This window comes from Hyla sarda, chromosome 4 (assembly GCF_029499605.1).
Source record: "Hyla sarda isolate aHylSar1 chromosome 4, aHylSar1.hap1, whole genome shotgun sequence".
Classification (NCBI taxonomy): Eukaryota; Metazoa; Chordata; class Amphibia; order Anura; family Hylidae; genus Hyla; species Hyla sarda.
In genome coordinates this window covers 408,243,732-408,259,425 of record NC_079192.1, presented here as the reverse complement: position 1 = coordinate 408,259,425, position 15,694 = coordinate 408,243,732, and the positions used below count along the sequence as shown (strand labels likewise).

Here is a 15,694-nt window from a genome sequence, read left to right as displayed (position 1 = left end):
GAATATATCTACTATAATACTGGTCCTATATACAAGGATATAACTACTATAAAACTGGCCCCTATATACAAGAATATAATTACTATAATACTGCCTCCTATATACAAGAATATAACTACTATAATACTGCTCCTATATACAAGAATATAACTACTATAATACTGCTCCTATATACAGGAATATATCTACTATAATACTGCTTCTATATACAAGAATATAACTACTATAATACCAGTCATATATACAAGAATATAACTACTATAATACTGCTCCTATATACAAGAATATAACTACTATAATACCACTCATATATACAAGAATATAACTACTATAATACTGCTCCTATATACAAGAATATAACTACTATAATACTGCCTCCTATATACAAGAATATATCTACTATAATACTGCTTCTATATACAAGAATATAACTACTATAATACTGCTCCTATATACAAGAATATAACTACTATAATACTGCCTCCTATATACAAGAATATAGCTACTATAATACTACTCCTGTCACGATGCCGGCTGGCAGGTAGTGGACCCTCTGTGCCAGAGAGGGATTGGCGTGGACCGTGCTAGTGGACCGGTTCTAAGCCACTACTGGTTTTCACCAGAGCCCGCCGCAAAGCGGGATGGTCTTGCTGCGGCGGTAGTGACCAGGTCGTATCCACTAGCAACGGCTCACCTCTCTGGCTGCTGAAGATAGGCGCGGTACAAGGGAGTAGGCAGAAGCAAGGTCGGACGTAGCAGAAGGTCGGGGCAGGCAGCAAGGATCGTAGTCAGGGGCAACGGCAGAAGGTCTGGAAACACAGGCAAGGAACACACAAGGAACGCTTTCACTGGCACTAAGGCAACAAGATCCGGCAAGGGAGTGCAAGGGAAGTGAGGTAATATAGGGAAGTGCACAGGTGAAAACCCTAATTGGAACCACTGCGCCAATCAGCGGCGCAGTGGCCCTTTAAATCGCAGAGACCCGGCGCGCGCGCGCCCTAGGGAGCGGGGCCGCGCGCGCCGGGACAGAACAGACGGGGAGCGAGTCAGGTAGGGGAGCCGGGGTGCGCATCGCGAGCGGGCGCTACCCGCATCGCGAATCGCATCCCGGCTGGCAGCAGGATCACAGCGCCCCGGGTCAGAGGACGTGACCGGAGCGCTGCAGCGGAGGGAGTGAAGCGAGCGCTCCGGGGAGGAGCGGGGACCCGGAGCGCTCGGCGTAACAGTACCCCCCCCCTTGGGTCTCCCCCTCTTCTTGGAGCCTGAGAACCTGAGGAGCAGACTTTTGTCAAGGATGTTGTCCTCAGGTTCCCAGGATCTCTCTTCAGGACCACAACCCTCCCAGTCTACTAAAAAAAAATTTTTCCCTCTGACCTTTTTGGCAGCCAAAATTTCCTTGACCGAGAAGACGTCCGAGGAGCCGGAAACAGGAGTGGGAGGAACAGATTTGGGAGAAAAACGGTTGAGGATGAGTGGTTTGAGAAGAGAGACGTGAAAGGCATTAGGGATACGAAGAGAAGGAGGAAGAAGAAGTTTATAAGAGACAGGATTAATTTGACACAAAATTTTGAAAGGACCAAGATAGCGTGGTCCCAACTTGTAGCTAGGGACACGGAAGCGGACATATTTAGCGGAGAGCCATACCTTGTCTCCAGGGGAAAAAACGGGGGGAGCTCTTCTTTTCTTATCCGCGAACCTCTTCATGCGTGAAGAAGCCTGTAAGAGAGAATTTTGGGTCTCTCTCCATATAATGGAAAGGTCACGAGAAATTTCATCCACAGCGGGCAGACCAGAGGGCAAGGGGGTAGGGAGGGGGGGAAGAGGGTGACGGCCGTACACCACGAAAAATGGGGATTTGGAGGAAGATTCAGAGACCCTGAAGTTATACGAGAATTCGGCCCATGGAAGGAGATCTGCCCAGTCATCCTGGCGGGAGGAAACAAAATGTCGCAAATAATCACCCAGGATCTGGTTAATTCTTTCTACTTGTCCATTGGACTGGGGATGATATGCAGAGGAAAAATTTAATTTAATCTTGAGTTGTTTACAGAGAGCTCTCCAGAATTTAGACACGAATTGGACCCCTCTATCCGAGACAATCTGCGTAGGCAACCCGTGAAGACGAAAAATGTGTACAAAAAATTGTTTAGCCAACTGAGGCGCAGAAGGAAGACCAGGAAGAGGGATGAAATGTGCCATTTTGGAGAATCGATCAACGACCACCCAAATAACGGTGTTGCCACGGGAAGGGGGTAAATCAGTAATAAAATCCATACCAATCAGAGACCAAGGCTGTTCGGGGACAGGCAGAGGATGAAGAAAACCAGCGGGCTTCTGGCGAGGAGTCTTATCCCGGGCACAGATAGTGCAGGCTCGCACAAAGTCCCCAACATCCGTCTCCAGAGTCGGCCACCAATAGAAGCGGGAGATGAGTTGCACAGATTTCTTGATGCCCGCATGACCTGCGAGATGGGAGGAGTGACCCCATTTGAGGATTCCGAGGCGTTGGCGTGGAGAAACAAAGGTCTTTCCTGGAGGAGTCTGCCTGATGGAGGCAGGAGAAGTGGAGATCAGGCAGTCAGGTGGAATGATGTGTTGCGGAGGGAGATCAACTTCTGAGGCATCCGAGGAACGAGAGAGAGCATCGGCCCTAATGTTCTTATCGGCAGGACGAAAGTGAATCTCAAAATTAAATCGGGCAAAGAACAGAGACCACCGGGCCTGGCGAGGATTCAGCCGTTGGGCCGACTGGAGGTAGGAGAGGTTCTTGTGGTCGGTGTAGATAATAACAGGAAATCTTGATCCCTCCAGCAGATGCCTCCATTCCTCAAGTGCTAATTTAATGGCTAGAAGCTCTCGATCCCCGATGGAGTAGTTCCTCTCCGCTGGAGAGAAGGTCCTAGAGAAAAAACCACAAGTGACAGCATGCCCGGAAGAATTTTTTTGTAGAAGAACAGCTCCAGCTCCTACTGAGGAGGCATCAACCTCCAATAGGAAGGGTTTGGAAGGGTCAGGTCTGGAGAGCACGGGAGCCGAAGAAAAGGCAGACTTGAGTCGTTTAAAGGAGTCTTCTGCTTGAGGAGGCCAGGACTTGGGATCAGCATTTTTTTTGGTTAAAGCCACGATAGGAGCCACAATGGTAGAAAAATGTGGAATAAATTGCCTGTAATAATTGGCGAACCCCAAAAAGCGTTGGATAGCACGGAGTCCGGAGGGGCGTGGCCAATTTAAGACGGCAGAGAGTTTGTCTGGATCCATCTGTAGTCCCTGGCCAGAGACCAAATATCCTAGAAAAGGAAGAGATTGGCATTCAAACAGACATTTCTCAATTTTGGCATAGAGTTGGTTGTCACGAAGTCTCTGAAGAACCATACGGACATGCTGGCGGTGTTCTTCTAGATTGGCAGAAAAAATTAGGATATCGTCCAGATATACCACAACACAGGAGTATAACAGATCACGAAAAATTTCATTGACAAAGTCTTGGAAGACGGCAGGGGCATTGCACAGTCCAAAGGGCATGACCAGATACTCAAAGTGTCCATCTCTGGTGTTAAATGCCGTTTTCCACTCGTCCCCCTCTCTGATGCGGATGAGGTTATAGGCGCCTCTTAAGTCCAATTTAGTGAAGATGTGGGCACCTTGGAGGCGATCAAAGAGTTCAGAGATGAGGGGTAAGGGGTAGCGGTTCTTAACCGTGATTTTATTAAGACCGCGGTAGTCAATGCAAGGACGTAGGGAGCCATCTTTTTTGGACACAAAGAAAAATCCGGTTCCGGCAGGAGAGGAGGATTTACGGATAAAGCCCTTTTTTAGATTCTCCTGGACGTATTCGGACATGGCAAGAGTCTCTGGGGCAGAGAGAGGATAAATTCTGCCCCGGGGTGGAGTAGTACCCGGGAGGAGGTCGATAGGGCAATCATAAGGCCTGTGAGGAGGTAGAGTCTCAGCTTGTTTTTTGCAGAAAACATCCGCGAAGTCCATATAGGCCTTAGGGAGACCGGTTACTGGAGGAACCACAGAGTTACGGCAAGGGTTACTGGGAACCGGTTTTAGACAGTTCTTGGAACAAGAGGACCCCCAACTCTTGATCTCCCCAGTGGACCAATCCAGGGTTGGGGAATGAAGTTGAAGCCAGGGAAGTCCAAGGAGAATCTCCGAGGTGCAATTGGGGAGGACCAAAAGTTCAATCCTCTCATGATGAGATCCGATGCTCATAAGAAGGGGCTCCGTGCGGAAACGTATGGTACAGTCCAATCTTTCATTATTTACACAATTGATGTAGAGGGGTCTGGCGAGACTGGTCACTGGGATGTTGAACCTGTTGACGAGAGAGGCCAAAATAAAATTTCCTGCAGATCCAGAGTCCAAGAAGGCCACTGTAGAGAAGGAGAAGGCAGAGGCAGACATCCGCACAGGCACAGTAAGACGTGGAGAAGCAGAGTAGACATCAAGGACTGTCTCACCTTTGTGCGGAGTCAGCGTACGTCTTTCCAGGCGGGGAGGACGGATAGGACAATCCCTCAGGAAGTGTTCGGTACTAGCACAGTACAGGCAGAGGTTCTCCATACGGCGTCGTGTCCTCTCTTGAGGTGTCAGGCGAGACCGGTCGACCTGCATAGCCTCCACGGCGGGAGGCACAGGAACAGATTGCAGGGGACCAGAGGAGAGAGGAGCCGAGGAGACGAAACGCCTCGTGCGAACAGAGTCCATATCTTGGCGGAGTTCCTGACGCCTTTCAGAAAAACGCATGTCAATGCGAGTGGCTAGGTGAATAAGTTCATGTAGATTAGCAGGAATTTCTCGTGCGGCCAGAACATCTTTAATGTTGCTGGATAGGCCTTTTTTGAAGGTCGCGCAGAGGGCCTCATTATTCCAGGACAATTCTGAAGCAAGTGTACGGAATTGTACGGCATACTCGCCAACGGAAGAATTACCCTGGACCAGGTTCAACAGGGCAGTCTCAGCAGAAGAGGCTCGGGCAGGTTCCTCAAAGACACTTCGGATTTCCGAGAAGAAGGAGTGTACAGAGGCAGTGACGGGGTCATTGCGGTCCCAGAGCGGTGTGGCCCATGACAGGGCTTTTCCGGACAGAAGACTGACTACGAAAGCCACCTTAGACCTTTCAGTGGGAAACAGGTCCGACATCATCTCCAGATGCAGGGAACATTGGGAAAGAAAGCCACGGCAAAACTTAGAGTCCCCATCAAATTTATCCGGCAAGGATAAGCGTATCCCAGGAGCGGCCACTCGCTGCGGAGGAGGTGCAGGAGCTGGCGGAGGAGATGACTGCTGAAGCTGTGGTAGCAACTGTTGTAGCATAACGGTCAGTTGAGACAGCTGTTGGCCTTGTTGCGCTATCTGTTGTGACTGCTGGGCGACCACCTTGGTGAGGTCAGCGACAACTGGCAGAGGAACTTCAGCGGGATCCATGGCCGGATCTACTGTCACGATGCCGGCTGGCAGGTAGTGGACCCTCTGTGCCAGAGAGGGATTGGCGTGGACCGTGCTAGTGGACCGGTTCTAAGCCACTACTGGTTTTCACCAGAGCCCGCCGCAAAGCGGGATGGTCTTGCTGCGGCGGTAGTGACCAGGTCGTATCCACTAGCAACGGCTCACCTCTCTGGCTGCTGAAGATAGGCGCGGTACAAGGGAGTAGGCAGAAGCAAGGTCGGACGTAGCAGAAGGTCGGGGCAGGCAGCAAGGATCGTAGTCAGGGGCAACGGCAGAAGGTCTGGAAACACAGGCAAGGAACACACAAGGAACGCTTTCACTGGCACTAAGGCAACAAGATCCGGCAAGGGAGTGCAAGGGAAGTGAGGTAATATAGGGAAGTGCACAGGTGAAAACCCTAATTGGAACCACTGCGCCAATCAGCGGCGCAGTGGCCCTTTAAATCGCAGAGACCCGGCGCGCGCGCGCCCTAGGGAGCGGGGCCGCGCGCGCCGGGACAGAACAGACGGGGAGCGAGTCAGGTAGGGGAGCCGGGGTGCGCATCGCGAGCGGGCGCTACCCGCATCGCGAATCGCATCCCGGCTGGCAGCAGGATCGCAGCGCCCCGGGTCAGAGGACGTGACCGGAGCGCTGCAGCGGAGGGAGTGAAGCGAGCGCTCCGGGGAGGAGCGGGGACCCGGAGCGCTCGGCGTAACAACTCCTATATACAAGAATATAACTACTATAATACTGCCTCCTATATACAAGAATATAACTACTATAATACTGCTCCTATATACAAGAATATAACTACTATAATACTGCTCCTATATACAAGAATATATCTACTATAATACTGCTCCTATATACAAGAATATAACCTCTATAATACTGTTCCTATATACAAGAATATAACTACTATAATACTGCCTCCTGTGGACAGTAATGTAAACTGTAGGATAAAGTAAAGTCTTCCTCATACATACGAGGTTTTTAGTTTCTGTTCACTTTGATATTTGTCATGTTTTGGAATAAAGTGACATTTGTGCCGCCTCTTTGTACCCCGCTCCCCTGACATTACATTTTGGATGTGAGTGTAATGTCAGCCCAGAGTGTGATGTGCGCTGCGTCCTCCGGACCAGACCTGAGCTGCCATCTTCTCTGCTCTGTAATTGGGTCTTCAGAGACGCAGAGGAAGCGATGATGAATATCAGGGAGAATATCACAACGTGACGGAGGACCTCTGGGTGTTTGTGTTAAACACGCGCCGGTGTCTGGTGCCTTAGAATGCCAAATGTCCTCGTCATCGGGGTAAGAGGCGAAGCGCGGCCGCATTGAGACGTCTCGTCAGGTCTCCTTCTCGTCTGGGGAAGCTTCCTCAGTTATCAGAGATGTTAATAGTCCCTGAGAGAGGTGAATGACGATAATACTGTGCAGAACCTACGGGCACAGACTATACATAAAGCAAGAATTAAAGGGGAACTCCAGACACCACAGAGGACCCCCACTACTAGTTCAGTGATCACATGGCTCCAAAATTTTATTAATAATCTATATTTGGGATGTCCCGATACCACACTTTTTCTTCAAGTACTCACCGATACCAAAATATAGATAATTTTCTTTAAATGTCATGTGACAGCAGAGGTGGCTGTAGACTTTGTGAAGCATTGGACAAAAGACAAACATGAGGCCCTCACCGACACTCAGAATTAAGATATGCCCCCAGGAGGTAGGTAGAGAATCCCCCTGTTAGGTAGAAGCCCCCGGTAGTTAAGTAGATAATCCCCTTATTAGGAAGAAGACCTCAGTAGATAGGTAGGGAATCCATCCTATTAGGTAGAAGCCCCTGGTATGTAGGTAGGCAATCCATCCTATTAGGTAGAAGCCCCTGGTATGTAGGTAGGCAATCCATCCTATTAGGTAGAAGCCCCCGGTATTTAGGTAGGCAATCCATCCTATTAGGTAGAAGCCCCCAGTATGTAGGTAGGAAATCTCCTCTGTTAGGTAGATGCCCCTAGAAGGTAGAAGGAAGTACCCAGTAGGTAGGTAGTTAATCCCCCTTATTAAGTAAAAACCCCCGGTAGTTATGAATAGAATCCCACCCTATTATGTAGAAGCTCCCAGTATGTAGGTAGGAAATTCTCCTTATTAAGGTAGAAGCTCCCAGTAGTTTGGTAGGGAATCCCCCCATAATGTAGAAGCGCCTAGTAGTAAGGAAGAAAATACTGCCCATTTAGGTAGATGCCCCCAGTAGGTTGGTAGAAAATCCCCCCCTAATTACTAGAAGCCCCCAGTAGTTAGGTAGGGAATCACCCCTAATAGGTCCAAGCCCCTAGTTGGTAGGAATGGAACCCCCAAAATTAGGTACAAGCCCTCTAGGGGTTATCCAGGCAAAAACTTTTTTATATATATCAACTGGCTCCAGAAAGTTAAACAGATTTTTAAATTACTTCTATTAAAAAATCTTAATCCTTTCAGTACTTATGAGCTTCTGAAGTTAAGGTTGTTCTTTTCTGTCTAAGTGCTCTCTGATGACAGACACGTGTCTCAGGAAACTCGGTTTAGAAAAGGTTTGCTATGGGGATTTGCTTCTAAACTGGGCGTTTCCCGAGACAGGTGTCATCAGAGAGGATTTCGACAGAAAAGAACAACCTTAACTTCAGAAGCTCATAAGTACTGAAAGGATTAAGATTTTTTAATAGAAGTAATTTACAAATCTGTTTAACTTTCTGGAGCCAGTTGATATACATATATATATATAAAAAAAAGTTTTTGCCTGGAATACCCCTTTAAGGACCCCAGTAGGTAGGTAGGAAATTTATCCTATATTAGGTAGAAGCCCCCAGTAGGTAGGTTAGTTGGGAATACTTCCCTTTAAGGTAAAAGGCAACCAGTACTTAGGTAGGAATCGTGGCCCTTATTTGCTGCAGTGACTAGTGCTAAAGTTATAGTGTTATAGTTGTAGTAAAAGTTATCATAAAACCAGATGAAGGGTCCTTGGGGGGGTCGCTAAATGAGCCTGTCTCTCTACCCAGGCTCCGCCTCTTCACAGGACCCCCAAATTTTAGTCAAAAAAGAGAGAGGGCATCAGGCTTGTGAGTCATGCCACCTTTGTTTACTACTACAGGTTAATACAAGGGTATGGTAGCAGGCCGAGGGGCCCCGTCTGATTTCACCTCCGGGCCCCTATGCTTTGAGTGATTGGCTATGTTTTATGAAGCCAGTCTTTATTTTGCTTTTAGGACACAAGTATCCTCGCCCCAGTGGAAGAAGGGATCAAGAAGCCCCAAATCGACAGCAACAAGGCCAACAATTACAAGATTGTGAAAGAGGTAAATGCCCCTAGGGTTCATTTATTTATTTTTATCATTTTTCTTCATGTATATATAACTTATCAGGTGTGTATACTTCTACAACAGCTACAACCAAAATGGTTCCAATGCAACAACAATAAAAAGGAATCGAGTTTGTGAACAGTCTGCATTAGAAATCTCCTACTGTTTAGTGTATACAGTCTGATCCTGTCCTGTGTAGTCTGATCCTGTCCTGTGTAGTCTGATCCTGTCCTGTGTAGTCTGATCCTGCCCTGTGTAGTCTGATCCTGTCCTGTGTAGTCTGATCCTGTCCTGTGTAGTCTCATCCTGTCCTGTGTAGTCTGATCCTGCCCTGTGTAGTCTGATCCTGTCCTGTGTAGTCTGATCCTGCCCTGTGTAGTCTGATCCTGTCCTGTGTAGTCTCATCCTGTCCTGTGTAGTCTGATCCTGTCCTGTGTAGTCTGATCCTGTCCTGTGTAGTCTGATCCTGCCCTGTGTAGTCTGATCCTGTCCTGTGTAGTCTCATCCTGTCCTGTGTAGTCTCATCCTGGCCATGTGTAGTCTGATCCTGTCCTGTGTAGTCTGATCCTGTCCTGTGTAGTCTGATCCTGCCCTGTGTAGTCTGATCCTGTCCTGTGTAGTCTGATCCTGCCCTGTGTAGTCTGATCCTGTCCTGTGTAGTCTCATCCTGTCCTGTGTAGTCTGATCCTGCCCTGTGTAGTCTGATCCTGCCCTGTGTAGTCTGATCCTGCCCTGTGTAGTCTGATCCTGTCCTGTGTAGTCTCATCCTGTCCTGTGTAGTCTCATCCTGTCCTGTGTAGTCTCATCCTGTCCTGTGTAGTCTCATCCTGTCCTGTGTAGTCTGATCCTGTCCTGTGTAGTCTCATCCTGTCCTGTGTAGTCTGATCCTGTCCTGTGTAGTCTGATCCTGTCCTGTGTAGTCTCATCCTGTCCTGTGTAGTCTGATCCTGTCCTGTGTAGTCTGATCCTGTCCTGTGTAGTCTCATCCTGTCCTGTGTAGTCTCATCCTGTCCTGTGTAGTCTCATCCTGTCCTGTGTAGTCTGATCCTTCGCTGTGTAGTCTGATCCTGTCCTGTGTAGTCTCATCCTGTCCTGTGTAGTCTGATCCTGCCCTGTGTAGTCTGATCCTGCCCTGTGTAGTCTGATCCTGTCCTGTGTAGTCTGATCCTGTCCTGTGTAGTCTGATCCTGTCCTGTGTAGTCTCATCCTGTCCTGTGTAGTCTGATCCTGTCCTGTGTAGTCTGATCCTGTCCTGTGTAGTCTGATCCTGTCCTGTGTAGTCTCATCCTGTCCTGTGTAGTCTCATCCTGTCCTGTGTAGTCTGATCCTGTCCTGTGTAGTCTCATCCTGTCCTGTGTAGTCTCATCCTGTCCTGTGTAGTCTGATCCTTCGCTGTGTAGTCTGATCCTGTCCTGTGTAGTCTGATCCTGCCCTGTGTAGTCTGATCCTGCCCTGTGTAGTCTGATCCTGCCCTGTGTAGTCTGATCCTGTCCTGTGTAGTCTGATCCTGTCCTGTGTAGTCTGATCCTGTCCTGTGTAGTCTGATCCTGTCCTGTGTAGTCTGATCCTGTCCTGTGTAGTCTGATCCTGTCCTGTGTAGTCTGATCCTGCCCTGTGTAGTCTGATCCTGCCCTGTGTAGTCTGATCCTGTCCCGTGTAGTCTGATCCTGCCCCGTGTAGTCTGATCCTGCCCTGTGTAGTCTGATCCTGTCCTGTGTAGTCTGATCCTGCCCTGTGTAGTCTGATCCTGCCCTGTGTAGTCTGATCCTGCCCTGTGTAGTCTCATCCTGTCCTGTGTAGTCTCATCCTGTCCTGTGTAGTCTGATCCTGCCCTGTGTAGTCTCATCCTGTCCTGTGTAGTCTCATCCTGTCCTGTGTAGTCTGATCCTTCGCTGTGTAGTCTGATCCTGTCCTGTGTAGTCTCATCCTGTCCTGTGTAGTCTGATCCTGCCCTGTGTAGTCTGATCCTGCCCCGTGTAGTCTGATCCTGCCCCGTGTAGTCTGATCCTGCCCCGTGTAGTCTGATCCTGCCCCGTGTAGTCTGATCCTGCCCTGTGTAGTCTGATCCTGCCCTGTGTAGTCTGATCCTGCCCTGTGTAGTCTGATCCTGTCCTGTGTAGTCTGATCCTGTCCTGTGTAGTCTGATCCTGTCCTGTGTAGTCTGATCCTGTCCTGTGTAGTCTGATCATGTCCTGTGTAGTCTGATCCTGTCCCGTGTAGTCTGATCCTGTCCCGTGTAGTCTGATCCTGTCCCGTGTAGTCTGATCCTGTCCCGTGTAGTCTGATCCTGTCCTGTGTAGTCTGATCCTGTCCTGTGTAGTCTGATCCTGTCCTGTGCAGTCTGATCCTGCCCTGTGTAGTCTGATCCTGCCCTGTGTAGTCTGATCCTGTCCTGTGTAGTCTCATCCTGTCCTGTGTAGTCTCATCCTGTCCTGTGTAGTCTCATCCTGTCCTGTGTAGTCTGATCCTGTCCTGTGTAGTCTCATCCTGTCCTGTGTAGTCTCATTCTGTCCTGTGTAGTCTGATCCTTCGCTGTGTAGTCTCATCCTGTCCTGTGTAGTCTGATCCTGCCCTGTGTAGTCTGATCCTGCCCTGTGTAGTCTGATCCTGCCCTGTGTAGTCTGATCCTGTCCTGTGTAGTCTGATCCTGTCCTGTGTAGTCTGATCCTGTCCTGTGTAGTCTGATCCTGTCCTGTGTAGTCTGATCCTGTCCTGTGTAGTCTGATCCTGCCCTGTGTAGTCTGATCCTGCCCTGTGTAGTCTGATCCTGTCCCGTGTAGTCTGATCCTGTCCCGTGTAGTCTGATCCTGTCCCGTGTAGTCTGATCCTGTCCCGTGTAGTCTGATCCTGTCCTTTGTAGTCTGATCCTGCCGTGTGTAGTCTGATCCTGTCCTGTGTAGTCTGATCCTGCCCTGTGTAGTCTGATCCTGTCCCGTGTAGTCTGATCCTGTCCTTTGTAGTCTGATCCTGCCGTGTGTAGTCTGATCCTGTCCTGTGTAGTCTGATCCTGCCTTGTGTAGTCTGATCCTTTCCAGTGTAGTCTGATCCTGCCCTGTGTAGTCTGATCCTGCCCTGTGTAGTCTGATCCTGCCCTGTGCAGTCTGATCCTGCCCTGTGTAGTCTGATCCTGCCCTGTGTAGTCTGATCCTGCCCTGTGTAGTCTGATCCTGTCCTGTGTAGTCTGATCCTGTCCTGTGTAGTCTGATCCTGCCCTGTGTAGTCTGATCCTGCCCTGTGTAGTCTGATCCTGCCCTGTGTAGTCTGATCCTGCCCTGTGTAGTCTGATCCTGTCCTGTGTAGTCTGATCCTGCCCTGTGTAGTCTGATCCTGCCCTGTGTAGTCTGATCCTGCCCTGTGTAGTCTGATCCTGTCCTGTGTAGTCTCATCCTGTCCTGTGTATTCTGATCCTGTCCTGTGTATTCTGACCCTGTCCTGTGTATTCTGACCCTGCCTTGTTTCCTTGGCGATCTACATAGTGTAGAAGAGTGAGCAGGAAGAATGGACTAAAGTGTGATAAGCTTCATGCAGTGGGGGGAGGCGGGGCCTCATTCTGAAGATTGTAGGGGTCACAGCGGTTGGACCCCCACGATCAAATGCTTTAGGCGAAAAACGCTATCAGTTTTTATTAGTTTTTATTCGTCAAGTTCTGAATGTTCAGACCCTGACCGTTCGCAAGAACTGGGAAGTGGGGGTAAGGCACTCAATCTGGGCGAAGACAGTACCATAGACTTACATGGGAAGCCGTATTGTTACATGGCACAGAGCCCGTAGGGAACGTGCTTCTCTCGGCTTGTCTAGCGATTGGTCGGGGTCTGAACACTCAGACCCTGACCGATCGAAATTTTTGACATGTCCCCTTAGTATTGCTGTAAATGAATGCAGTTAAAGCGGTTTGTCGGTTTTGCAGATTCTGATCCGGCTGAGTAAGCTCTGTTCTCAGAGTAAGAAGGGACGGAACCAGCAGCAGCGGCTATTGAAGAACATGGGGGCCCATTCGGTGGTCCTGGATCTATTGCAGATTCCCTATGAGAAGGTTGGTAAACTATGACTAGGGGGAGGGGGGGGGGGTTTCTTCTCGGGGTTTAATTGGGCACTGTCACTTTAAAATAAAACCAAAAACTTTAGACATGTTTTAGAGACATGTCAAGACTTTGGTCTGTCTGGGTCTGAGCGTTCAGACCCCTGCTGATCGCTAGAAGGAGTGCGGAGAAGAGTGCGCGAAGTGAGACAAACTTACAATGTAAGTCTATGGGAGAGCGGGGAGAAATGGACCTAGCTGAAATCTTCTCTCCCTGCTCGTTCTAGGGATCACTCAGACCCCGACCAATCTTAAATTTTGACATGTCTGTAGGACAGTGTTTTTTTTGTTGTTGTTTTTTTAAATGGTGCCTCCAGCTGTTGCAAAACTACAACTCCAAGCATGCCCGGACAGCCTTTGGCTGTCCGGGCATGCTTGGAGTTGTAGTTTTGCAACAGCTGGAGGCACCCTGATTAGTTGGGGCAATCAGTATAATTTAATATTTAAATTAATTATAATATTTAAATTAATTATAATTAAATATAATATAATTAAAACATTTTAGAATGTAACCGGTTGCGCCAATTCATCCCGTATATCTTCTTTTTTCAGACGGATGATAAAATGAATGAGATCATGACCCTCGCTCACAACTTCCTGCAAAACTTCTGCCGAGGAAATTCCCAAAATCAAACGCTTCTTCACAAAAACCTCAACCTCTTCTTGACCCCGGGGGTAAGTGGTCTATACGGGCGGCCACTGCAGGAGGTCCTGGTGCTTGTCAAATTTTTCAGGCGTATTGTTCTGTTTCTTGCGTTTTTAGGTCTTAGGTCGGTATTCCCCTTTAAGAACAACTTGGCCTGTCGAAAACGCAGTCATGTCTGGGGAGGGGGCAGCATGTTATAGAGCAGGAGGAGCTGAGCGGATTGATATACATATATGTGGGGAAATGTTCAGCAGAACTTATTGGGGTTTAATAGTCCAGTGGGTGTTCCCTTAGCATAGGACCGCCCACTGGACTCCTAAACCCAGATTGAGCATACATTTTAATTAATAAAAGACAAGATCTACAGAATTTTTTACCCATAAATATATATATCAATCTGCTCAGCTTCTCCTGCTCTTGCAGATTTTATAGCATTTTGCCAACATGCCAAGTTCCCTTTAAGAGGCTCGGTGGGCTAGTATAAGCCTAAGATCAAGTGTTCAGGTAGCGGGGGCTGGGGGGACAATATAGTTTGCTCATAAAGGGGTTGTCCAGAATAAGAAACCAACGCCGCTGCTCGGCATTTTTAACAAACCGAACGCTGGAGCCGGAAGCTTGTGATGTAATAGCCCCGCCCCCTCATGATGTCACACCCCGCCCCCTCAATGCAAGTCTATGGGAGGGGGCATGACAGTTGTCACACCCCCTCCGATAGACTTGCATTGAGGGGGCGGGGCGTGACATCATGAGGGGGCGGGGCTATGATGTCACAAGCTCCAGTGTTCGGAACAGTTTGTTCCAAACGCTGAGCAGCGGAGTACCCCTTTAACTCTCCGCCCCATTTCCTCCTGCAGCTTCTGGAAGCAGAGACGATGCGGCACATCTTCATGAACAACTACCATCTGTGCAACGAGGTCAGCGACCGCGTGGTCCAGCACTTCGTGCACTGCGTGGAGACTCACGGGCGCCACGTGGAATACCTGCGATTCCTACAAACCGTTGTGAAAGCCGACGGGAAGTATGTGAAGAAAAGCCAGGACGTGGTGATGACGGAGGTGAGGCATCCCTATAAATGGGTACTGTCGCTTTAAGGAAGAGACATGGCAGCCATACTGGTTGTCACCTGAATGCAGCGATCTGATTGGTTACATCAACACATGTTTATAAGTGTATCTGTCACTTTAAAAAAGTTTGAGATGCATCGAAAGTTTCGATCGGACGGGGTCCCCAATGATCATAAAGTGACGGTATTAAAGGTGTACTCCAGGGAAATAAAACTTAAAGGGGTCCTCCAGTGGAAACCTTTTTTTTATTTATTTTTTTAAATCAGCTGGTGCCAGAAAGTTAAACAGATTTGTAAATTACTTTTATTAAAAATCTTAATCCTTCCAGTACCTATTAGCTGCTGAATACAACAGAGGAAATTACTTTCTTTTTGGAACACAGAGCTCTCTGCTGAATCACGAGCACAGTGCTCTCTGCTGACATCTCTGTCTATTTTAAGAACTGTCCGGAGTAGAAGAAAATCCCCATAGCAAACATATGCTGCTCTGGACAGTTCCTAAAATGAACAGAGATGTCAGCAGAGAGCACTGTGCTTCTGATGTCAGCAGAGAGCTCTATATTCCAAAAAGAAAATAATTTCCTCTGTAGTATTCAGCAGCTAATAAGTGCTGGAAGGATTAAGATTTTTAATAGAAGTAATTTACAAGTCTGTTTAACTTTCTGGCACCAGCTGATTTAAAAAAAAAAAAGTTTTCTACCTGAGTACCCCTTTAAAGGGGTACTCCGCTGCTCAGCGTTTGGAACAAACTGTTCCGAACGCTGGTGCCGGGAGCTTGTGACATCATAGCCCCGCCCTCTCATGACATCACACCCTGCCCCCTCAATGCCAGTCTATGGGAGGGGGCGTCACGCCCCCTCCCATAGACTTGCATTGAGGGGGTGGGGCGTGATGTCATGAGGGGGTGGGGCTATGACGTCACAAGCTCCCGGCTCCAGCATTCGGAACAGTTTGTTCCAAACGCTGAACAGTGGAGTACCTCTTTAAGTTTTATTTCCCTGGAGTACCCCTTTAACCTGTCCACAGGACCCTGAGGGTGGGGGCTGAAGGGGTGAGAAACCACCCCCGTACAGGAGATCGCGGTGGGGACCTATCGGTGGGACCCCCCCACAATAAGAAACTTATCCCCTGTTCTG

General features: G+C 48.7%; 1 protein-coding gene across 7 annotated transcripts in view; it reads left to right on the top strand.

Moving 5' to 3' along the window:
• The window catches only part of ITPR2 (inositol 1,4,5-trisphosphate receptor type 2), a 301,374-nt gene that overhangs the window by 143,814 nt on the left and 141,866 nt on the right, over positions 1-15,694 (top strand). For all 7 annotated transcript variants that reach the window (XM_056517619.1, XM_056517614.1, XM_056517618.1 and 4 more), the window contains exons 27-30: positions 8,679-8,768; positions 12,679-12,804; positions 13,402-13,524; positions 14,350-14,550. In XM_056517619.1, the coding sequence (XP_056373594.1) occupies positions 8,679-8,768; positions 12,679-12,804; positions 13,402-13,524; positions 14,350-14,550 (540 nt within the window). The remainder of the gene's footprint in view (positions 1-8,678; positions 8,769-12,678; positions 12,805-13,401; positions 13,525-14,349; positions 14,551-15,694) is intronic.